General features: G+C 45.4%; 1 protein-coding gene across 1 annotated transcript in view; it reads left to right on the forward strand.

Moving 5' to 3' along the window:
• Positions 1–1,045: 1,045 nt before the first annotated feature.
• The window catches only part of PKDCC (protein kinase domain containing, cytoplasmic), a 33,896-nt gene continuing 9,774 nt past the window's right edge, over positions 1,046–25,167 (forward strand). The window contains 6 exon segments of the mRNA XM_080585351.1: positions 1,046–1,312; positions 1,314–1,908; positions 14,287–14,409; positions 17,130–17,401; positions 20,729–20,808; positions 21,740–21,847. Coding sequence (XP_080441477.1) covers positions 1,221–1,312; positions 1,314–1,908; positions 14,287–14,409; positions 17,130–17,401; positions 20,729–20,808; positions 21,740–21,847 — 1,270 coding nt within the window. The 5' untranslated portion in view covers positions 1,046–1,220.

Raw genomic sequence — 25,167 nt, forward strand, 5'->3', positions numbered from 1 at the left:
CGACAGCCCGGCCGGCGGCCCCCGGGGGCTGCAGGTGGCACCGCCCCGACGGGCGGAGCGAGGCCGGGGGCGGCGCGCAGCGGGCGCGGAGCAGCGCGGAGGCTGAGCCTCCGGGCCGATTTTTCTTTTTTCTTTTTTTTGATTGTGTGTGTGTGTGTGTGTCCCCGATGTGTATTACCTAAATGGCTCGGCCCTTTCCCTTCTTGGAAATGATTTCCCCCTCCCATTGTGGCGAGCTTTGCCTCGCCTGACTCTTTTACGGCTTTTCTCTTGCTGATGGACTTGCCTTTGTGGAAGTTTCTCGGGCTGATTGTATTTGTTAATTAGTTGCTAACAGCATCGTAATGTGGGCTTGATGGATAACCGTGTCATTAGCGCTCAGCCCTGCAATTCACATTTCCAGCGGGGCAGGGGCTACCCCCCGGCGAGGCCGTGATTTGTAGCTGCAGCCCCGGCCGTGTGCCGGGCCCTTTTGCCGCCGGAGGTGCCGGGAGGGAGCCGCGGCCCCTTTATTTTAGGGGGGGAAGAGGTGGGAAACGGGCGGCCCCTGGTGCGGGGGGGCCCCGCGCAGCCACGGCGGGGCGCAGCAGGAGCATCCCCCGCGTCCCGGCGCGATGCTCGGCGCCACGCCACGCGTGGGAAGGACCCGCAGCCCCCCAAAACCCCGACCCCGACCCCGACCCCAGCCCGAGAAGCGGGGCCGCAGCCGCGGCTCCCGTCGGGGGGTGCCGCCCGCCCGCTCCGCCCCGCTCCGCCCCGCTCCCCCCGGCGGCCCGCCCCGCTCCTTCCCCGCCGGGGGGCTCGGCCGAGCCTGGGAGATGTAGTCCCGGCTCCCGGGCTAGCCGGAGGCCGGCGGGGCTTCTCCGGGGGACTACGATTCCCAGGCCCCCCTGCAGCTCGGCCGGGCGGCTGGAAGGGGCCGGGCTGTCAATCAGGGAGCGTCAGCGGGGGGAGCGAGCCGGGGATCCCCCCCCCCCGCCCCCCCGCCCTCCTCCGGTCCCGCTAATAATAAGTGCTTGGGAGGCTTAAAAGCAGGGAGGCAAGTGTCATGCGGGAGCGCCGTAAGGGGGTGAGGTCCGGCTGAGCGCCCCGGCAAAACCGGGGAGGAGGGGGGGGGGGCGGAAAAAAAAAAATAAATAACAACCCCCGGAGCCGGTTCGCGGGGAAGGGGCGAGAGGAGGGAGACCCGAGAGGCTGGAGGAGCCGGCAGCGAGGTGGCGATGAGGCGCAGGAAGATCGCGGTGGCTGCCGGCTGCTGCCTCGCCTTCCTGCTGGGCACCCTGCTCAACGTGCTCTTCATCCCCGGCTCCGAGCACCCCCCCCCCGCCGCCGCCCCGCGACGGGGCGCCCCCTTCCCCGCCGGGCCCCCCCCCGGAGCCGCCGGAGGAGGAGGAGGAGGCCGCTGCCGCCGCTGCCCTGGCTCGGCAGCTCCAGGAGCGCTACGAGGAGGTGCTGCGCTACCGGCAGCACCGGGGGGCGGCGGCGGCGGGGGGGCGCCGGGCGCTGCGGCCCCGGGAGCGGCGCCTGATGGACCTGGCCCCGCCGCGCTCCTCGGCGGAGCAGCCGCGGCCGGGGGCGCCTCGGAGCCGGGCGGCGGCGGCGGCGGGGCAGCCCCGGGGCCGAGCTTCGGGCGAGCTGTCGCTGGAGCCGCCGCTGCTGGGCTGTCGCGACATCCGCGACGTGAGCGGCGTGCAGTACCTGGGCTCCGGCTACACCAAGGCCGTGTACAAGGCGGTGCTCAACCGCTCGCTGGCCGTGGCGCTGAAGGCGGTGGATTTCGGCGGGCACGACGTCGCCCACTGCGTGCGGCAGTTCTCGGCGCTGGGGGACTGCTACCGGCTGGCCGCCTACAAGATCGTCAAGGAGATGATCCTGCTGCAGCGGCTGCGCCACGCCAACGTCCTGCAGGTAGGGCGCCCGCGGCCCCCCGCTCCTTCCCCGGGGGCGATCGGCCCCCGACCGGCGCGGTCCCACCCCACCGACGGGTGTAGGGCCGACCCCGCTGCCGGCTTTCCTCCCTCTCGCTCTTCCCCGTGACTATCCTCTCCGGTGGGTGAGGGCTTCGGAAGGACGGGGAGGTGGAAAAGCGCTGGCCAGACGTGGGAATAAAAGGCCGCCGGGGAGGCAAGCCCGCTGCCTCCGGGAGGGGGTACCCCGACGGCGCCCGGCCGGGTCCTTGGGCTCCCGGCTGACACCGCTCCCCTTGCCCCAAACGCCGCGTAGTTGGGCTGGTAGGAGTCGGCGTGGAGCTCCGCGGGTCCATTCGGATGTAAATGCTGCCGTGGAAATTCCTCGTTGCGTTCCGCGTAGCGCGAAGGCTGCAGGAGGACAGAAAACGAGCGTTGGAGCAGGCGGTCTCGCAGTAGGCGCTTTTTGAACAGAATCGAGGAAAGGAGTTTTGTGTTTCTTCTTCAGCAGCAGCAGGAGTACCAGCTCCCCCACGAGAACTTCAGATCCCAGCGATCAAAGCTCTCGAGTTTCACATACTGCTCAAAGAGAGGGGAGTCGTGATTTACCCACGACAAGAAAATAGATATTAGGCTTGCTTCCTTCCTTCCTTTTCCTTCCTTCCTTCCATTTCCATATGCTTTCCCCTGCGGTGCCAGCTCTAACCAGTGCATAAAGACAATAAGTCCATCTACAAAAACCTGCGCTCCCAGTGAGGATGTGGTGTGCTCCTCTGTTGCTGTGATGAGTTTTGTCGGGTGCAGCCATCCTTACGGACTGAGTTGGTGGCAGGCGGTACGCCCCATCGTTGTAAAACCGAGGGGATTTTTCCCCGAAATTGTTCTCCTTGCTCAGTGCCAAGCGATTGGGGTCGAGCTGTGTGCGCTTTGAAACTCGCGGGTCATTTGGGTAGGCATCCGTGGCCACGCTGCGTTTTTTTCCGCGTCCTCCTCGGGGGTAAATCTCTGCTCTGGAGAGACTAATTTATAACTAGCTGCTGCTCCTTGCCCGTTGGACAGAAGGCGAGGTGCGGGGACCCGAAAAGGGGCGGCCGGGCCCTGCCGCAGGTGGGCTCGGAGCGGGGCTGCCGGAGGCGCCGGGGGGAGAAGCGCGCCCGGGCTCCGTGCTGGGAGAGCGCTGCAGCAGCGGGCAGCAATCCCGCGTGCTCGTTAATTAGGGCTTCATACTTACATGCCACCCCGTTTAAAAATAGATTACTCTTAAATCAGAAACACGTTTTTTTTTCGCTTTCGTTGCGATTTTGTCGTTTTCTTTTTCTGTCCCCCCCCCCCCACCCCCCCCCCCCCGGCTCCATCAGCCTGAGCAGCAAGGCAGCGCGGCGGGGGCAAGCGGGGAGCCCCCTAAATCACCGACCTTTCCCCTGGCCATATCTCGCTGTAGGGCAGCCCGAGGTTGCCGCGGTGTGAGCGGGGGCTGGCTGTTTGAGAAGACGTTACCTTGGAAGGACGCTAAAAAAACTCAGGCGGGATCTGGGCACGGTTGGGGCAGCCTTCTGGGCCGGGAATAGGTCTCTGGTGGCATCCTGGAGAGGTAGAAGGGGAGGAAAATGGGCACCGACGAGCAGCGGGAAATCTGTTGATGATGGCTGTGTTCAAATCTGAAAGGCGACGGGACCTGCTGGCCTCAAGGCTGAAACTCTCCTTGTTTTCAGCCGACCTAGGGCCCTGTTTGGGGTTAGAAATCACTGTCGGGGTCTGCGGCTGAGGGAGAGAAAATGGGTTCAGAAGCCAAAACCATCTCACCCCCTCTCTTCTGGCTTTTGACAAGGGCAAGCGCAGCCCGGGAGTTCACTGCCTTCACCCCTACCCCTGCGAGCCGCCCCCCGGCGGCTCCCCGCATCCCCAGGTACCAGCCAGATGTTCCCAACAGCTGGCAGGGGGCTGCCACCCCCAAGCCAGCCCGGTTCGGCTCGGCTCAGGGCAGGATGGGGACTGCTCCCTGCCCACCCGCTGCCACCTGCTCGGGGGCCAGGGCTATTTGGGGGAATGTGTCGGTGAGTTTCTCGTGCTGGAAGGGAAGTTTCGTGTAGGTTCTGTCCGAGGAAAGGGGCTTTTCCTGTAAATCTCTGGCAGCTGACAGCCTGAAGTGTAGTTTGTAAGATAACAGACTTGTTCTTTACTGTCTCAGCAGTTCCCATTCTGGCCTGTCTCTTGTCAAAATCAGCTTTTTTTTTTTTTTTTTTTTCTTTCCTTCAGCCATCCTTTTAAAACACTTGATTATTGTACGATATATGATAGAGGGGGGGGGGAAGAGCTCTTTCCAGAACGTACCACTACCTCCAGACAACATGTTGACATATCCACCGTGCCCTCCGCCTGGGGATGGAGCCAGATGTGTCAGCCCCAGCAGATGTGGTGAATCAAGTCCATCCAAAGAAAAAACGGCGAGAGGGAGAGTGGTTTCGCACCGGGCAGTGCCGATGCAGGGGCAGCTTGCCTTCCTCTCTGCTTCTACGTGCTCTGCTCTTCCCCCAAAATCCCTCTCCCCTCCCGCTGAAGCATCCGTGCCCCGCTGCAGCCGCTGGGAAGCGCAGGTGCAGGCTGCGGTGGAAATGCATTTACCGGGGAGCAGGGAAGGGAGGGGTGTTCGTTAAGTTGATTTTCTAACGAAGGGCATTGGGGAAGAGGGGGAAGCGGGTCACTGATTTATTGTACCAGAGGATTTAGCGGCCCGCTAATTGCTTTGCAGTCGCTCCGTGTCAAACGCGGTGCCTGAGCTCTTCCTTTCCCCCCGTGCTGCGGTTTCTTTTCTCGCAAAGTTCAAATGCTGCTGCCCGGAGCCCGGCTTTCCGTGCGTTTAGTGCGAAAGATGATTTAGTGCGCTTTAATTCCTCCCTGCCCGTATTGGAGGAAGGCAAGAAAATCAAACCATTTGCAGTTAATTCCAAACAATGGGCGCGATTGTAAAGACACAAAGGCAGTGTTTGATTTGCTGTAATAATGTAATTATAGCCCCGGAGTATCAGAATTAAGGGTGCTGCCATTCATGGGCAGAAGCTATTCTTTGGAGGAATTCTTTCCTCCTTTGCATTGCTGAAGCAGAAGAGCAGGGAAGGAAGGTTTGAAACTGCAGACGTTTGGAAAAGTGCAAGCTTATTTTTTTGACAGCTATTTATCAGCACTTCTCGCGTAGGCTCGCAATGATTCATTTAGGAAGGAGCTACCACTTTCTTAAAAACAAACACAAAAGCTCAACGGAAAGTGCTGGCTTTGTCTGAAGACAATGGGAGAAAACAGCTGCTAACACATCCTGCAGTTTGCTGCCTGCGCAGGCAGGGCCGTTTCGTTTGGCTTATTTAGCTCTCCTTTAAGGTTAACGTGAGCAGTGGAATACTGAGATGGCATCAACGCTGTCACCAGCCGGCTTCCGATGTCAAAGCAGTTCCTATACGAATTGATTCCGTTCAGACTAGTGCATTTGTTACTGATTGATTTTGAACGGCCCTGATTACAGAGAGAATATTTATCGTCCTAGAAAATTCACTGAATAAAATAACACTAAAAATAACACGCCGCTTGCCGTTGACGAGCTCAGTAGCACTTAAGACGTGCTAGCTGATCATATTTTAAATACCTAATTTAAAATCTGATTTTCTTCTCCTTACAAGTGATAATTAACAATTTTTTTACCCTGATGGCTTCCCTATACATATGCATAGTCAGTGGGATAGGGCACAGTCTTATTTTTAGCATGAGAATTCAAGCGGTGAAGCTTTGTATAAAGTTTGCTTATTCCAGGTGGAAGTAGACAGTCTTTCCAAGTGTGAAGAAAGTCAATATACAGTTAATTTCCAGAGCAAACACGTTTGCATAGGAAAGACTCTTGAAGGGTCTGGTCCTTCATGGTCCTTCTTGCATGACTCCGTTGTTGTTTTCACAAAATGCAGGGGGAAGGGGACATCGAGCCATGAAGCCATGGTGAAAACAGCTGCTCAGGGACCTCTTCCCTGTCACCTGCGGGTGGGCATCACGTCCCCTTTGTGGTGCCAATGGTGCAGGAAGCCGGATGACAAACCTTGCTGCCATGGTGCAGGATGCCCAGCCACCGGCCTGTTATTTGCAGCTGGCTGGAGCTTAACCATGGGAGATCTGGGGATGGCTGGCCTGGCTGCTGCTGCCAAGTGGTGGGTGACTGACTGGGGCTTTCTCAGTTTGGGGTGAGGCTGCAGAGTGTCTCAATTGCTGGCAGCATACCTAATGGGAATTAACCTTCCAGTCTGGGGCTGAGATTTTTTTTTCCTCTAATGCTTTTTTAAAGCAGCTCCTTTGAGCTGCTCTTAGGACATATTGACTAAAGTGAGGCCACTGCACACGATGGCAGACCAGCCTGACGCCATCCATTTAACTACAGTAGGATCGGAGGATCTTCAGGCCCTGGGCAGGCCGAATCCTGGTGAGGTGGCTGGGAGGTTCCCACTGCTGCTCACCACCTCCTTCGCCTTGGAAAGCTGCTGCCACTGCTTCATCCCAGCAGGGATGGAGCTGCATCGTGCCCTGTCCTCTCAGTGTCACTGCTTGCCATTTCCAAGGCGTGCTTGGCAGGAGACGAGGCCTCTAAGTCACTTGGGCGTCTTTTGAAGTCGTTGGTGTTGGTCGATTTGGGATGTCAGCACTGGACATTTGTATGGGTGGAGAGAGAAAAGCAGGCAGTGCCACCTACTGATGGCTCGGTGGAGACAGCTGGCTGCCGCTAACACATGTCCCCACAGCCCCAAGGAGCTCGGGGTGGAGTGGAGAAGGGCAGAGGGAGCAGACAGATGCGGTTTGGCGAGGAAAGAAGAATTACACAAAGTGCTTCTTTATTGCAAGACTGCTTCCCAAACGGCCCAGATGTTATCCTGCACTTTTAAGAGTGAAGAAAGGATCTGTTAACAAGAACACCAGAGCTGCTGGAAGCACAGAGCTGATACAATTGCAGACCAGCTCTAACCGTTCGTGTCACTGTAAGGCAAGCTGTACGTCTTGACACTCGAGTCGCCAAAACCCATCTTTTCCCATTGATTTGCATGGGATGGCAGAGGTTGTTCAACTTGCAAAAGCTGTTGGCAGGAGGGGATTTCCATAAGGCAAGAGCACATGCCGCCAAATTAGTTAAAAGGGCTACATCCTCCTCACTCACTTTTGAAGACGGCATTCATAAAACTAATCCCAATCATTTGTTGAATGATTTCTATGATTGCCTCTCTGTTTTATGTGCCATGTAAATCATTCCAGAAGACTCTGGTTTGAATTTCTGCCTCCTTTATGGGAGCTGATGACTTGCAACCTCATCCAGTTTCCTTCAGGGGAGCCCAGCACTGTTCCTTCAGCGTGGTGGTGTGGGGAGATGGGTGGCCACCGCTGGGCTTTCTGGATGTGGCCAGGTTCTCTCTGGCTGCTCGCCTTTTTCAGAGGAGTGGCAGGGAGTCAACAAGGCCACTCTACCCTTGGAATAACCTGCCCTGGAAATCAGTTCTGACGGGGGTGGTGCCACCTGAATTGCAAAGCAAAGCATGTAGTTTTTGCAGTTTTTGTCTCTCCCCACCCCAAATAAGGGGTAGCTAGGTAAGCTAAGTATTCATGTTCCTTTTCTACTATAGACAGTGAGTGCAAGATGTAGGAGGTATAAATAACTTGCTCAAGGTAACATATGGAATCTGTCTGAGCTAAAGACTTAGACCACCCCAGATTCCTGGAAAACCTGTGCTTGCCAGCCCTTTGCTTGCTGCAAGGACATAGAGATTGTTGTTGGACCCACGCCTCAAAGTGCTGCATCCCTGGTTTATGAAGTACCTGTGTCAGATATGCATGCTCCCCCCCCCCCCCCCCCCCCCCCCAGGTCTTTTTCATGGGTTTTTACACACATGCAGTCATCTGCTAGCTCAGATGGGTGCCCTGTGGTATCTTAACTCCCATTGCAATTTTTCTTTTCCGTGATGGGCATGCAAAGCTTGACAAGAACTGGTTCTCATGAGCACTGTGCTAATACTAATATTGACTCTGGACTAATTTTGAAGGAGCTGTTATTTTTCATCATGCTCAGCTGAACCAGTTAAGTTAGGTAGTAGACGCTGAACGTGCATGCTCTGTATCATTTTTGGCCACATTTGGATCAATGGATTTTGGACAGAGTTGATTTTTCCTGGACTGTATAGCTACAGATAGACCCTAAGCTAATTTTAAAACTCACCGTGGCAAAGTACACAGTGATATGCCTCAGACACCTAAGAAGGAAGAATTGCACAGGCAGGTCTAATGAATATGCCGGCAAGTCAAGCTTTTCTGAACACACAGTGCACAGAGATTGTTTGATAGTTTTGTAATGCAAAATAATGTCATAATTAAGGGTTAAACTTCTGGGGCAGTGGAACTGAATGCAGCTGCTGTGGATGGAGGTCAGGGTAGATTCTGGTCTGGCTATTTACAAGATAATGAACTGCGCCTCCAGTGATATCAGCGCCTTTCCATTGAAATTGTGGTTGTATGAGTGATCTATTTGTCTTCACTGGAAGGCTTTACAAGAGTAGACTACTTGTGTGACTAAATATTTGCAGGGTTGGGCCTTGAGCTTATGCAGTGCAATGCAAATTCAAAGTGCTATAAATGTTTTTAGTAGAAGAATTTTCCACTTCAGGCTATAAGGAAAGCAGGGAGAGTAAAAGGGAGATAACGTTACTAAATCCTAAGATTATAACCAGTATAATATATGTCAGATGAGCAGGTATATACAGATACATATACACACACATACTTACAAAATATATAGAGGTATCTGTGGATATACCAGTAGATACGGTCAGATATACAAATGTGTGTATTTCTAAATAATGCATTCCAGTTTTTCTATTAATGTACTTCCATGTTTAGTAACAGAACCAGGTATGGAATTCCTGTACCTTCTAGCTCTTCTGAGTTCAGTGCTATTAATAATAACACATTTATAAATAAAAGCCTAGGCAGAGCTGTGAATTTAGAGTTAATATTTAAAATTTGCCCCTGCTTGCTGTCAGTTTCAGTGTCCAGCAGCAGCAGCAATTCTGCCTCTCAGCTTTCAGCATACAGTTTTTGTCCCAGTGTGCAATGGTCCTGAGTGATGTTGAGCATTCTCAGTATAAACGTCTTTTTCAAGAGAAGCTCATTAGGACTTGATTTCTAGATTTCAGTGAGGAAAAGGAATTAATTTCTCATGCATCTCTATGTATCCCATAACAGCAAGGTTGGCATTAGATTAAAATTTAATGTAAAGGTTAAGACTTCAAGGGAACTTATCCTTTTTTTTTAGGGAGAGGCATGTTACAGGTTTGTAAATGCTTTTGGGCTGAGCAGGGGTAGCAAATACATATTTATGTAAATATAGATAAATATAAATATAAAAATGCAAATAGCATGCATATATATTATATAGAAAAAATGTCTATATATGTACACACAAAAAATATATATTTTTATATGTGTGTGTACAATCAGCAATAGATAGAAGCATTTAAAACCTTGAGCGATCACTAGGTCTTAGGGTGACATAAACGTCTCAGATCATGTATTGGTAAATCCTGTGTCGTGCTCTTCAGGGATTGTCCCAGTGCTCCAGGAAGGAAAGGTGAATACAGGAATTCGTTGAGTCAATAGGATTATGTTCATTTTGATAGCAGTGAAGTGGCAAGAGCTTATAAAGTCTGCCTTTCTCGTTTTTACATGTAGCAGCCCAAAGAAACAGCTCGTCAAATGGCTACCAGTGTCAGTGGGAGTTTTTATTTCCCCAGGGCCCCAAGTCACTGCAAAATGTAATCTTGATGCAACCAGCATCATTAGGTAACCATGCATCTCTTTGTTTTGGAAAACAGAGGCTGTGGAAAGTGTTGGCTGCTGTTGTTCTTCATAAAAGTGAGATTTATTTTTTTTTTTTGCACTTTTCTATTGTGAGTTTGAGCAAGTCCTTCTTGAAAGAGATGAGAACTAAGTCTCCGGAAATTGCTTCTGGTGTAATGCAGTTGAGCCTGTCACTTGTATTACTGCTGGCAGAGGTGGCCTCCAGGTTATGGTTCCTGCAGTGGAGAAGAGCTTGTGTTTGATATGGGAAAGCAGGGGAAATTTCCTTTGTTTTCTAAAAAAAAAAAAAATAATAATCTAAAAACTGTGATCACAAAGGGCTGAAAACTAGGAAGGCATAGGAGGAGCTATGCATCCTGACCTGGGAAGAGTGGAGCCAGCAGGGACCTTGCTGGGAGGTCACTGGTGGCATCTGTCCTGGCTGAGCACCTTCAGTTCGTGACGCATAGCACTCTGGCTGAGGCTTTGCCCTGGTGTTTATTTTTCTGAAAGCCCAGTGAGGGTGTCTACGCTGATGCAGGAGGGTCTGTTGTTTGCCTATACTTACCCCACTGATGACAGCTTAATAAGCTCCTTTATTTTGTGTTTTTATTCAGTAAGCTTGTCGGCTTTTGTGCGGGGCCTGACCTCTGCTTTTGCCTCCCCCACTGGCTTGCCCGAGAGGGGCACCTCTGTCCCTGTCCCATGTCGGGCTGTGGAGGGAGGTGAGCCCGAGCCGGGTGGCCGTGGGCTCCTACCCGGGGGCCCTATAGCTTCCTGGGGCTGTCCCCATATGGCTGCAGCCACTGAGGCCTGTGGCAGCACCGGGTGCATGGAGGCGTGCGGGATTGGGCCTGTGTGGCGAGGAAACCCAAACAGTTCGGGAAGAATGCGGTGAATAGGACTGCCCTAAATGAGTTACGGCATGTGATGTGAGAACAGTTAAACATTTCATATCTGGCTTCCATTTTTCTAAACAGAAAGCAAGGCATCCCGATATTGTGACTGTTTGCTATTAGATTCTACACAAAAATATATTGGGGTGGTGTTTAAATGCAGTGACTTGATATGTCAAAAAGATGTGGGATTGTATTTCTTTCCACTCGTTTAATTGGAACCATGCTGCAAAGGCGTATGAAAGCCATCACTCTAATATATCTAAAGTGTAGCTTTGCGACACTGAGACTGACGTCCGGCCTAACGGGATTTCAGATAGAGGAGATATTTTGGATCATCTTCTGCTTCCAACTATATTCAGCTTCCCCATGTGGTTATTTTTCTTGTTATTCTATGCATCTGGCTCTCTGTTTCTTACTTCACTGTCTGGAACACAAGCCATTTTGTCTCATTTCAGACCTTAAAATGGATTGGACAAAAAACAAACAGGAAAAAAAAAAGGGTTTTGGGTAATACCTCTCTATGTGTTGTGTCTGTGTGCTAATAAGCCAACTTCTGAAATGAATGGTCTAAGAAGTACTGGAGCATTTTGCATCTATATATATATATTCTGTATTTTGTAGCGTCTGTGTTCTGGGTGGTGGTTCATCAGGAGGGGATGAATGTAACCATTTTAGATGCTTAACTGGCTGTTGGGACATGCCCAGTTTGTAATCATGATAATTGCACATACAAATATGACCATGTAATTACATGTGCATTTTTGCATTTAGTTTCAGGACTTCATTTTGAAAAAGTATAAATGTGGCCCAATAAATCCTTTATATCTCAAACTTCTGTGCTTTTATAACTCTGTATAATTATATAATAACACTGCATCTGGAGAGGTTTCACTTAAGTAAAAGCAATAAAGAGCTCAGGTTAGATTATATATTTTTTGAATTAGACCTACATGAACTTACTCAGCGCTGTGTTTTTAGCTGTAAGATTGATGAAGTTCAGCAGTACTCGCACAAGAAATTTTTTTTTCTGAGAATAAAGAACCCAAACTGGACCAGCTCGTTTAAGCTTCCACAGTGACTGAAATGATTAAGTGGGCAATAATATAGTAAAATATACCCCAAGCACTCAGATACTCAGACAGTGAGGACTTTTGCCAAGGTACAAATTGATTACCCAAATGAAAGAAAGACTTTAAAGCAAAGTTCCAGCTCCCTGAGAACAAGTCTAAATTTTTATAACTATGGGAATTCATGGATTGAGATAAAATACATACACATAGGTACTGTAATTGATTTCTACTTTTGTGATCATCTGCACATAAATAGATAATAAGACTGATTTCTCTATTTTGTTTGTATGGGCATGTGTATATATATACGGTATTTTTTAATAGTTCAATTAATGTATCATTTCTGCTTGTCTTCCTTATTTCTATTCATGGAGTAGTTTTCACAAATATTGAGAGTGGTTAAGGAAGACTGGTAACTTTTTTGTATTCACTGTTACCGTGAATCAGCATTTATTGAAGTACTGTTGTTTCCCAGTCTGTATCCCTCATTTCCCTGGTGACTTTTTTTCCCAATGGGTAGTATTGTGTACTACAGACAAGAGCTAATCTCTGCAGATGATAGAGGAACAAATGTTAGATTCTGACACTCTTAAGTGCGATTTTTGTCTGCCCTCACACATGAAAGAAGAGAAATACCTAGTAAAAATTGCACAGTCCAGCTCATGATCCCTCCATGCTGAAAATTTTGTAATTCTCTGAGAAACAATATATAGTGTGTTAAATATTTTCATTTCCATTTTTTTTTATTCAGAAGGTTTAAGCAGACTTGTGCCGTTGTGATCATCTGTGATTGCACACACACATTTCTAACTTCTGAATATAAGCTGCACAAAAATTGTGTCACAGATGGTAAGGAACAAACTCAAGTCCCATATGAATGGCTCTAGCTTAAAAAATTATTGCTGTTGCAGTTGTTGTCATAGCTGGGGCAGTGAAGAGAAAGGTCTGTTTTCCTATTTCAAATGTTCCTATCAGCATCCATCACAAATCCTCTGTTCTGCATCGATGCCAAAATCTTTTTGGCATGTTTTAGGATAAAATCTTCTAGCTCTTTTTTGTTTAGGTTAATGTCCGTGTTTAAGCAGCTGTTTTGAAATACAGTGCCATTTTTACACCAAAAAGAAAAATTGTTTACTTCACTTGCATTTTTGGAACACTTTTTTTCGTTTAAATGCAGACAGCTATAGTCAGAGCTAGCAGTGTGGTTCCTAACAAATCATGTATTTGCTGACTTTAGCCTCTCTCTTTGCTTTTCTGTCTGTGAGGGTCACTAGTTGTAGGAATGTGCTCAATACTCAAACCTGCTCGCAGTGGCAGCTGCCAGCCTCAGCCTGCTCTATCCAGTGGCTGCACTCACTCTTCTGGCTCTTGGCTTTCCTGCTGGATTTGCTCTGTTTGCTGTTTGGATGAGCCTGACTTCTCTGGGGCCGTATCCACATACCCCCAGCTCACAGGAGACCCTTGTCAGCTTCCCTTTCCAAACCTTCTTGGTTTGGAAGAAGAGATTACTCAGAGAAAGCCAGGGATGAATAGAACCAGGACACTTTTAAAAGCGTCCTTTAAAGTGCTTTTTTCCCCACACAGACTCTTTTACTGTAAGGTATATTTGACTGGGGGCAGAGATTACATTTAATTTTATTTCATGTGCATTCTGTTCTGGCTGGAAAGTTGCAATCAGATCCTTATCAGTCTCCTTTAACTGCCTCCCTGCCAGGGATTGGCAAGGAGTGCGTAAAAGCCTGTCCCCATAGCTGTGTGAGACACTGTCCCACTCCATATAAAGCAAGAAATTGCTTCCCCACAACCTTTAAATGTTCTTCTTGGGCAATTATTTGTGCAAGTGAAAATTAATCATTCGGATGCCCTTGGAGAGTAAATGCAAGAAGGTGCTGCTGGAGCATGGCCGAAATTGCCATTTAAATTCTTTTAAATTGAAGGATCTGCTGGCAGGTACTGTTTTGGAATATTTGCCCTTCTTTAATGGTACTGCACATGAAAGTCCATCAAGTATTGCAAGAAGCAGTTTCTGGCTGGCAAAAGATAAGTTCTGGCATTTCAATTGCTTTTCAAGCTGTGTTTCATTGAAATACACGTTGCCACTATGTGCACAAATAGTAGTCCTATAGAAATGTAATTAAAAGATATTTTGTGATGTCTCTTAAGCACTTATTTAAAAAAAAATTAAGAATCTATCTTATTTAGTCAGGTATTGCATAGGCTAAGCTAATTTTCCTCTCATAAAGTTCTGTTTCTGCATTAATGGACTTTTTTTTTTTTTTCTTAATCATTTGTTGGGATAAAATCCTGTATGGAAGGGTGTGCAGGGGCCACTTTGCTTGCCTTGAGCTGTGTGATGCCCAGAGAGGCTGCGCTAGCTAATCAGGAACTTCCTTTGGGGGTTTCAAGGGAGTGTTCCTCAAATGAGAGGATACAAAAGCTATTGGGGAGGACTTCAAGGCGATTAAATGCCTTGTAAGAAACGTTTATTTTGCACCTCATCCACTGAGAAATGTAAAAGCGTGCCAAGATATGTTACACTTATACTGCATCGTGATTTTTTTTCAGCTCTATGGCTATTGTTACCAAGATAGCAATGACATCCCAGACACACTGACGACCATCACTGAACTAGGCTCGCCTTTAGAGATGATTCAGCTTTTACAGACTTCCTGGGAAGACAGATTTCGAGTAAGTAACAACTGCTCTTTTAAAAGGTCTTTTAAGAGAGTGATGAACATCCAGCATGAAACAGAGGGTATGTACAATGCAGTATAATTCACATTTATTAAGCATTTGCTTTGCTTGTGATTACATCTTGGTTTAGAAACAAAATTTAACACTCCCTTTCTCTAGTGTTTAAGATGTTGTGCTATTTTGTCTCTCGATGTTATCTATTTGTAGCTGGTATATGCTATTTATATTATATCTGTAAATGTTTCTTACTTTCTAAAGCTTGAGGCCCAGCAGTTTTGGCGTTGAGCATAATGCTCTGCAACTGGAATTTAAACAATAGAAGTATGTTACATTTCTACCCTGATCATTATCCTAGGTTGATTTTATAATTGTTTTCTACCACTTCCTGTTCTGTTCGTCTTTTACTGGGGGAGAGTAAAATCAATGTACACAAATCTGAAAGCCAGGTTGTCCACCACGCTGGCAATTTACCAGGAGCACGAAGGTCACACTTAATTTGTCCAAAATGAAGCCAGACTGCAGCAATGCTTTGATCAAGACAGTGCTGTCTCGATCAGTGTATACTGAAATGTGTAATCGGCTGAGGTTAACTCCCCAAGAAGTTTCAAGGCAGAAGCAGTTTTCATCTAAAACACTTTGGGCTGTATGGCTACATCTGTACCAGAAAATGAAAAGTGCCCCTGACTGTGCTTGGGGACTAACCAGCGTGCTACAGCCCGTATCTGTACTATTAAATTTGGTGCTCTCTCAAGGGTGTGTGGCTATGTGCAAGATATCTGTCAGGCATGGTCTTTGGCCATGCTGCCTTCCGAATTATGTCTGGGAAAGGCGAGGGAGCTCAACTTCAGCTCCCTTTTCCTGGAAGAAATACATCTGTAATAAATGTTTCCCTTAGCGTGGATATTTCTGAGCAAGCATTTGCAAAGGTAGGTGAAGGTGTGCTGTCTTAGATAATTTCATGCTCAGTAGCTTGTCTAGGTCTCAACTAACACAGAGAAGAAAGAGGAAATAAAATCATATCTTCTTGATACGTGAGACATATTGGTGGCCAGGTCCTGAAAAGGGCTAAATAAATGGCTTGACTTTATCCTTACAAATAATTTCCTGGTGTTGGAGGACTGTGAAGCAAGCTTTGTCCCCAGGGCAGCACCGCTCCCCTCAGCAGTTGTGTGATGCAGAGCACAGACTTCACTTGTCTGCTCGAGGCTTGTTGTACAGAGGTTTTTCGCACTCCAGACTCCCAATAGGTATGCAGGCCATCAGTCCACAGGGGCTCAGCCTGGTCAGAGAGCCTGCCAGCGCAGGACCAACATCTCTTTGGTGTTTGAGAAAAGGTGATAATTTCAGACAACAACCTGTATTTTTACTCAAGCTAAGTTCTGGCTTTGCTGGCAGTCAAAGCTATGTGTATTATAGGTTAGTTTTGGCTAGATGCGCCTTTATATACAACGTATTGTGGGATAGCGTGTGCAGGAATTTGGTGTACTTCCAGAGGGAGGAAAGGAAGGTCAGGTCTGGCATCTCATCTCTATGCTTGTATTCATTTACACTACAGGCATCGCCATGTAAACTTTGGTATCATTTAAGTAGGATAAAATCGTTCCAGTCTGGTCAAGCAGGGAGGTGATTATGGAAGTGTGGGATAGTCCTAATGTCCCACAGACATGCGGTCTGTGAGGTGGAACTTCAGACATGTTCAGCCTCTGCATTCTTATGAAGTATGTGTTTAGGTGCTCCCCTGAGCATATCATTTATGCCCTGAGATCGAATTTTGATTTGACTACTTCAATATATGTGGCCTTGGCAGTGTATTTTACCAAAAACAAAGATTATATATAAACAACAAAAAGCTTGCTCGACCGAATAAGACCTGTTATTAGTGTAATACATAGAATAAAAATTCCAGTATTTAACTGTGTTCACATTAATGCTACTTTTGCATTAATATATTATGTAGTGGATTTTAAAGGAATGCATGAATTGGAAACAGTACTTTGGTAAGGGAACTGAGTTCAGCATTCATTAAGTTTGTTGTCTGATAATAGTTATTCGAGCTCCCAACTTGCAATTAAAAAGTGCAGTGTCAGTGCAGAGCTCCTACCCCAGCCTCAAAATGGCATGTGAAGGTCCACCGTGACAGACGCTCACCCTTAGAGCTACAGAGGAGCCATGGAGCCGCTTGTTCTGGGTATTTGCTTCATTCTCCCCTGGAAAAGACAAACACGAGGGAAAACAGGAGACAACAATTACAATGGCAGCCAAAAGGCATGATCAATAGGGAGGCAATACAGACACCCTCTGCAGTCTGAGCCTGAGCTGCAGGAGCAGAGCACTTGGGCCAAAATCCCAGACCTGGAGTTTGTACAGAGCAGAACTGTAGGCTGCATGGTCAGGGCCTGTATGTAATGTGTTATTAAAAGTTAAGGCTTTTATTTCTATTAAAAGTAAGAATAGCAACAATGAGCCATGCCTCATGAATAGTGTGGGAAAGCACTGGTAAAGAAGCTTATTTTTGTTTCAAGTCTCCAAGGGCTTTACAATCAACTATGTTAATCCTATGAAAAATACCTTAGTTGCAATGTTCAGTGTTGAGTATAAGTTATAATGCCCATATTAAGTCATGTATTTATGAATCTATCTTCAGCTAAAGGAGTTTCATTTATATACTTTGTGCTGAGAAAATAACACAAGGTACTCATGTTTTTGTATTTCAGATATGTCTCAGCTTAGTTCGGCTTTTGCATTATTTGGCTCACTCTCCTCTTGGCTCTGTGACATTGCTGGATTTTCGCCCTCGACAGTTTGTGATCGTGGATGGGGAGCTGAAGGTAACAGATCTAGATGATGCCAGTATTGAAGAAAGCTCTTGCACCAGTAACAGTGACTGCTTTATGGAGTTCCCAGCAAGAAACTTCACTCTGCCTTGTTCTGTTGAGGGTCGGTGCCAAAACATGAATGAAAAGAGGAATCTCTACAATGCTTACAGGTACCTGATCAGTTTTCTATAAGGTAAAATGGAATTAAAAATGGGTAAAAAGCCTGCAGCAGCATCTATGGTTATTCACATCAATAAATACATTTTGTCTTAGATCCATTATCCAAGATCTATGAATAATCGTTTCATTTGGGAAAATACCATAACATAGCATTTATACTGGGAATATATTTGCATGCTTTGAGTGTGATTCACCACTTAGTCTAATTTTATGTTGGTTTAATTCCACTGAGTTCTTCATACAAGTAGAGGTTTTTATGAGTACAACCGAGGTGCTTGTAGAGATGGGGGCCCATTAACTCTGTAGTGAGGCAATTCTCACTGTTGTTCTCTGGTGTGAGTTAATAAAGGTTATCACACATTTTTTACCACCAGTTTAGGAAAGGGCTGGCTTCAGAGGCAGAGTGAGAGTTCAGCTGTCATCTTGCATTTTGTCTTGGTGCTCCCCTGCCTTGCAGGAGCCTGCTTTTGGTAGGGTGATAACAGTCCCCAGTGCCACCATGCTGGGCAGGGCTCCGTGACATGCTCGTAGTGTCTACAACATGGGAGTGCAGAGGTGACAATTCATGCTGGACCACTCAGCTGCATGGAAGAAAGCATTTGGCTGAAGCATCCATCTTCCATGTTTAAGGGAATCCAGATACGAGGATGGAGGATCTCAAAGCAATACCATAATGGTGTGCTCATTTCTTAGACTGACTTCCCTTTCAAGTATCATGCCATTCACTCCTTGCCAGACCACAGCGAGGAGACTCTTCTCCAAAGAGAGTCTTCTGCTTTGGTCCCAGGGTGCTTACCAGCATGTGTGTTGCATTAGCTGACCACACTGAAATGGGCTGCACCACATGACAGCCATCTGCAGTTGTGCAGCGCAGATTTTAGTGTGTCCTGCAAAATTTTCCGTTTCCATTTGCTTGGCTTAAAGATCCTGCTTAGCTAGCTAACTTTTGGTTAAGACCATTTTACTGGTCTGGCTAAGAAACCTTAAATAGGCATCAGTCCATCGCAGACTTAAATGGAGATATGTCTGCGGTGTGGTGGGCTTGGGGCAGGTTGCCGGCCTCACTGAAGGAAGCAGTCTTTTCCTATTACAGCTCTTCACATTTCCTTTGAACCGCACATCAGCATGCAGCACAAAGTATCCCAGTGGTTTCAGTCCCTGGTTTTACTTCATGTGATAGAGACAATCGTTTTTTGTTCAACAGCAGATTCAGGCTATAGGAGGCTGCAACTGTCAATGATGAAGCATTGGCTACAGACCCTATGCACTTGTATTAGAAGGCAAAATCTTTAATTGATTAGGTGTAGGCTACTAGATTCCATATTTTCATGTACTCTGTGGCTGTATGGGTGGAAATTAAGAGTACTCTTTGCCTATGCTCAGCAAAAGGGTTCCTTGAGCTGCTGTTAGGCAGAAGTCAAAAGTACAAGTCTGTCAAATAATGCATAAAAACCTTGTAATTTTAAAATATAGTAGGCCTTAGCCTTGAAAAGATAATTAGGCTACCTACTCAATTTCTTTAAATAAATAATTAAAAGAGAGGAAATATTTTGGGAAGAAAAAACTCTACAAGCCTTGGCCCGTCTTAATTTTCAGATGGTTACCTTCTGTCATAAACATGTCTCTATGGGTTTTCCCCCGAATGTCCAGGGGAAAAATCCTAAAAGCACTGAATAGTTTTAAAAGTAAGGATAATTAATATTTTGAACTATTGACCAACAGCTGAGATGAATTCTCCATCTCTGACAATTCTTAAATTAGGATCAGATAGTTCTCCAAAGAAAAAAGAAATGAGGAAAAGGCTGTAGGAGCAGATTGAAAGGAATCTGACAGTCTGTGTTAGGCAGATCACAAATGATGCCACTGACCCTACAATCTATGAATAACAAATGTTCATGTAATCAAGTTGTGCAGGCGCCAGTGCCTGTACACTTCTGAATTTCACATGTGGGTGTTTGCATTAGGACAAGTTGTATAGCCACAGAAAAACAGTGAGCTCCGCAACTTGCATCTATTTGGCATTTAGGAAAATAAATGGCAGCTACCAAGTTTTTGCATAGAGCTGTTCACAATCAATTGGACTCTGCTTATGGGTACTCTCTAAGCAGAAAAATGAGGTTAAATTTGCTAGATAAATTGTTCGTTACAAATGTGATGTTGCTCTTTAGAGTTACATGTCTATTTACGTTGGCTGTTTCATACTCATGGCTAGGAAAACCTACCTGGGGATAATCCTGCTTGTGAAAACCATAAATATTATTTTTGTAAGGGATTAAAAGGGATTTAAAATCTCAAGGAAATATTAATTGTGTAAGTGAACTATGTCAGCTCAATAATACCTCTGTCTGCGATCAATTTTTGCTATCAGTAACTCGATTTTTTAATTTGTGCTTGTGTAAGACATCTGCTAGTCTTGCTCCTGAGTATGAGTCACTGTAGGTTTCTGTTTGACAATGTGGTCTCTGTATATGAAAAAACGTTTACTTTGCTTTGCAGGTTAGATGTAAAGCAGGGCAATTTCCCAATTGTGTTACTGTTCTGCTCATTACCTAATATTTATGTCTGATAGTTCTGTTTATATTGTCAGATCCTGAACTGTCCATCTCTATCTTATGTTGCTATGACACTGAGTTTGCAATGGTTAGTAATACTGGAAGAGTAATAGAAATTTAAAGGAACAATGTGTAGTTAAGTATACTTCAGCGATGTGAAATAAAGGCATATTGTTTTTCTGTCTGTAATTAAAAATATTAAAACGGAGAGTATACATCCAAATACGGCTATCCACATGAATGTGTCTTGAATTTAGATAAATGATGAGGACAGAGAAGACGTTCTGAATTGCAGTGGCACAGAAACAACAGGTTTTCTCCTGACTGTTAATTTTTACAGTCTAAAAACGCTAGAAAAGAAAATAAGTCAGTTATTTGAAATGAGCAGAAATCTGATTTATGCACTTTTAAGCCTTGAAAAAACCCCGAGGCTTGTGAGATTCATGGCATCCTTGTAGCATGTCAAAGTACAGGCAGCTTTGCAAAGAATCACAATCCATGAGCCTTCACAGCAAATTTCTGCATTAACGGAACATTTACACATAGTTACAAGGCAGCCTTGTACATAACAGCATGGTCTAGGTATGCCAGACAGCTGTGTGAATACTCTCAGCTATGTATTTATTTCACTATAGAATATGATTATGTTTCCTGTATAGGTCAACAGCTTACAAGCAATAATAATTTTATTCCTGATGTTGTTTGGTAGTTATCGCATGTTTGTAATCTCTTTATTTCTCAATATGGATTACTTTTCCTATGCAGGTTTTTTTTCACGTATCTTCTGCCACACAGTGCGCCATCCTCACTGAGACCATTGCTGGATAAGATAGTCAATGCCACAGGTAATCACACTGAATGGGGTAATGCCAAATATTTCTCTTTTCAGTGTGAGTGTCACACGGGGGATGTAGAAGATGCTGTTTTTGTGTTCCCTGTAAGAGAATTAGATTATTTTTATATCCAGGGTAACTTTCCCCCCATAAGAGAAGGCAAGAAGGGCTCTATATACCAGAGAACTGTAAATTTTGAGGTTTTAACTACGCTTCACAGATGTCTGTGTTTCTTCCTGACACCTCTGCACAGGAGTGAATTGCATTAGAGCACAATTTCTGTGTTTCTTCCATCCCACAGGGAGAGCTCGGTCCTTAGTGTGGAGCTCCTTGTGGCATCTGGAGGAGTCCCTGCCTCTAGCAAGAGGAATTGTAATTATAAAGACACGATACTTCCCCATTGCCAATGGTACTGTTGGTGCTTTTATACCTCAGAGGCCAGAGGCAAGTGAAATTACCATAGACCTTGACTAATAGCCAAGGTAGTGCCTGTGGGACAAGAGTAGCCACATGCGCCTGCAGTTCTGATTTGAGGGCTTTTGGTGCATTGTTCTAGGGGCTTTGTGTCTTGCACTGTGTGTACTCCACGGGGAATTATATGATGCCAGGCTATAACTAATTAGCAAGCAAATCCTTTGGAGTTCCCTGTATTGGCTGAGGTTCATCCCGTGCTGGGAGCTCACCACAGCGTTTTTTCGCCTGCAGGCCTGGGCTTCCCATCTGGACAAGCCAGCCTTTGACATGCCTAGCTCATGTCAGGTATGAAATCCAATTTGGTGGTCACTTTGTAGTAGCTAATAGACTTCGTGTCCACATCACAACATTGTCATGGAGTAGGGCACTGCTGGGCTCTGATGCTTAGGGCTTTATTTGAATGCAGCCTCTCTTTAACCTTGTGAAGGCTGCTTCTCATCTGAATCATGCTTTTTCTGTGCTTTTAAAGGAGAACTTCACTGGGGAATAGATGAAACAGCTGCTCAGTTAGAAAGAGTTTTGAATCTGTATAAGAGTGGAGAGTACCTACAGAACACCACCCGGATACCGAAAGCTGGTAAAGTATTCTTTCTTGAAACTTGAAAACAGAGACTCTGCTTTGTCTTGTATTTGAGGTTGGAAAGGGAAAATGTGCAGAAAACAGGGTGCTTACAGGCCCTTAAAATCATGCACATGATAATCAGTTGTCTACTTTATGCTTCCTTGGTGCCATCTGAAGCCCTTCTCACTGATTGAGGTGGTTGGGCATCCATAGGAATAAGGAGGCTATATGGGGAAAAGGAAACCCAGCAGATCATGGCTCTCCATAGTGGGTCTGCAGAAAATGTGTTTCATCACACCCACACAATTCTCTGCTGTTGGAGCATTTGAACCCACCCAAACACCAAGACTGAAATAGGAATCCCATAAAGATACCCTAACCCTTTGTGGATTTCCTGAGACTTACGGGAGTTTCTTGCAACTTAAGCACTTGTAGATTGGAAGAGTAAAGCTCTTGCTCGTTGCGCAAGAGAAAAGCACTGTTTGCAATAAAAATAAATAAAAAAAAAAGATAAAAAAGGACAGGATCAAAATGAAGTTGCACATAGCGTTTTTTTTCCCCTAATAAAATCTCTGCAGCACCACAGGTATATAAGATGCAATTTAAACAGCTGGGATATGTAGGGATGCATGTTCTTCCCGGAAGAATAGGTTGTGGAATTGAACATGTCAAAGAGGATTATGTATGAAGGAAATTACTGTTAAATATAACAATTGAAAAATCTGTTTTGCAAATTATTTTTGTGTATGTACAATATTCATGTCAAACTGTCAGCATAATTGACGGCAAGTTGATAGAAAAATTGCTGTTTTGCTGCAAAAGCACAGTAAAGAAGGAAAGATGGGTTCTAAATGAAGATGAATGTTGGCACAGAGGGTTTCAAAAGTTCAGTGAAGCATTTTCTCTATGAAAGAGACACGGGAGCCAAATTCATTCCTGTCTTAGTGCTGTTAACCTCAAAGGGCCATGACACCAGGGATGAATTTGACCCACTTATCAGAATAATTCAATATTTATTTTGTTGTAAAATTGGCAGGAAAATTGTTGCAGGTGTTCATTTAACTTTCTAATTTTCAGCTTTTCATCATGGTCTGTGCTGAGTGATGCCTGTCAACACAGCAAAATTATTTTCAGCAGTACAATCGATAGTACAAACACGTCCTTTGTTGAAGAAGTGCCAGGAGGGCTGAAGTTTTTCTGTGATGCTGGTTGATTCCAGATTTAACTGCCATATCAGGACAAAATGAAGTTTTGAATTTTAGAGGTCTGTCATGTTTATAAAAGTGTCTCAGGGAGGAGAAGTTAGGACAGCACTAGTAAATGTAAGTTTCTACTCATATGAAGCAGCACTCCATGTGTATTTGGCTACTATATTTTGTGTTAGTTTAATTCCATAGAGTCCTGGATAATATGATGCAGAATCCACTATCCTTGTTCATGGCTAGTAATGCCCTTCTGTGCAAGTAGCCCTTTTTATTTTTAGGACACTGCTCATGGCCTTCAGCACTCTGCAGCATAAGCAAGGATGTTGAAAATCCGTAGATACTTTGTGTATCGTATTTGGCCAGTCTAAAAGGGCACTAAATTAAAGACCATGAGTGTAATATTGAATTCTTTGAGATGAAAAAGATCTCAACCAATGGCAAACCTGAGAAATCAGATATCTTGGTGGAAATTACATTTAGATGAGATATGTTTTCAGCCTTAGCTGACGTGTCTTTAAGATGTGCAGGCCTGTTTCTTGTTTGTTCTAAAGCTACTTTAACCAAACAGAAAAGGAGTTGTAATTTATTTCTATTTTAAGGTTCCTTTTCCTTGCCAGAAAAGTATGAAGAAGTTATACTGTGAGGGTGAAAATACCCCTCTCTACCTCCTCATTCGTATGCCTTTTATCCCGAACACATTCCTCCCTCAACTAATATTTGACTTGTAATACCATGCTAGAATTCATTTTAATATCATTTTAATTCATTTTAATATCCTCAGTCCAGGGATTATTCAGTAAATGAGGAATTCTTCTGTGGTACAGTGGAATTACAGAAGAGTATGATAGGGGTGCTGGGAAGGACTGCTGTCCGAGTGGTCGTCCTCTTCCCACGGGCAGGCATTCCCAGCTGAGCTGGCTTCCTGACCAGCAAAACAAGGGCTGAATGGTGGAACAGGTCGAATATTTTGTATAACTCTTGATGGGTAGGGGAGGGGAAGATGGGTGGAAAGGGACAACCACGATAATCTCCCACGTTGTCAGCTAAGGTAGTGCTTTGGCCCTGTTTGGGGTCTAGGAGGACCCTGTATAATTCTCTGAAAGCAAAGCAAAATATTTTTGAGGTTACGGGATTTTTTTTTAAACCTTTTCCATCTTGTTCTGCAACATAATGAAAGTTCAAGGAGAGTGTTTTTCAATCCAGTACCAGGTTAAGATAAAACCTAGAGATTTTGGTTCTGAGGCCAGATCGGAGTTAATCAGAGCCTTGCATCTGTATGCTGGTATGCCAAGACTGGCAGGCACAAGTTCACATCAATTTTGCTTCACATGATGAAAATCTCACAGGACAACTGTCTCCTGAGGATTTTACTCTCTCAAATAATAAACATGATAAAAATTAACTATGCTGGTCTCCACCAGCATCTGAAGGGTTGTGACAAAAGAAGGTCTTCCGGGTGTAAGATCTAGTTTGAAATCTTAGAGGAGAATTCAAATCCAAGAATTGCAACTTGTTTGCTTGTTTAAAAAAGAAACCATAGACGATTCAAGTAATGGTGCTTCAGAATTTGTCTTAGGTCTAAATGTTTTGAATTATGCATTATCTTGGATGAGACATTGTAAATTCTAACTAGGAAAGAAGAGATCATGATCTTGGGCAGATGACCTAAGGCTGTAACTAAAACATAAACTTTTAGGAAACAGTTTATCTATCTGAACCTATGTTTTTGAAAGGAAGATCTCTTCCTGTGAACAACATGAAGTGAGAAAGGTGATACTGATAATTGGTGGGGAAGTGACATGAAGAAAGTTCTCAACTCTAGTGCTCCCATAAAGAAAGTTTAACAAGATGACATAGTCATATTACAGAAGGTCTTGGATATTAGGCTTTCACTGTGCTCCAGTTGTAAAACATTTTATAGTGCTGTAAATTATATTATGCTCTGGACTTTGCTTTAGTATCTAAGAAACAGAGTAGAGGCACGGGAGACATTCGATAGCTACGTATGTGTTCTGTAATCATAAATCACACTACTGTTAATGTTGATACAGGAACATTACAGTGTTTAAAACAACGCCGTGAGCAAATACTTTTTTTAATATTCTGCCGACTCTTGGTCTCTTCTGCTAG

Source organism: Anser brachyrhynchus (genome assembly GCF_964034855.1).
Source record: "Anser brachyrhynchus genome assembly, chromosome: 3".
NCBI classification, from domain to species: domain Eukaryota; kingdom Metazoa; phylum Chordata; class Aves; order Anseriformes; family Anatidae; genus Anser; species Anser brachyrhynchus.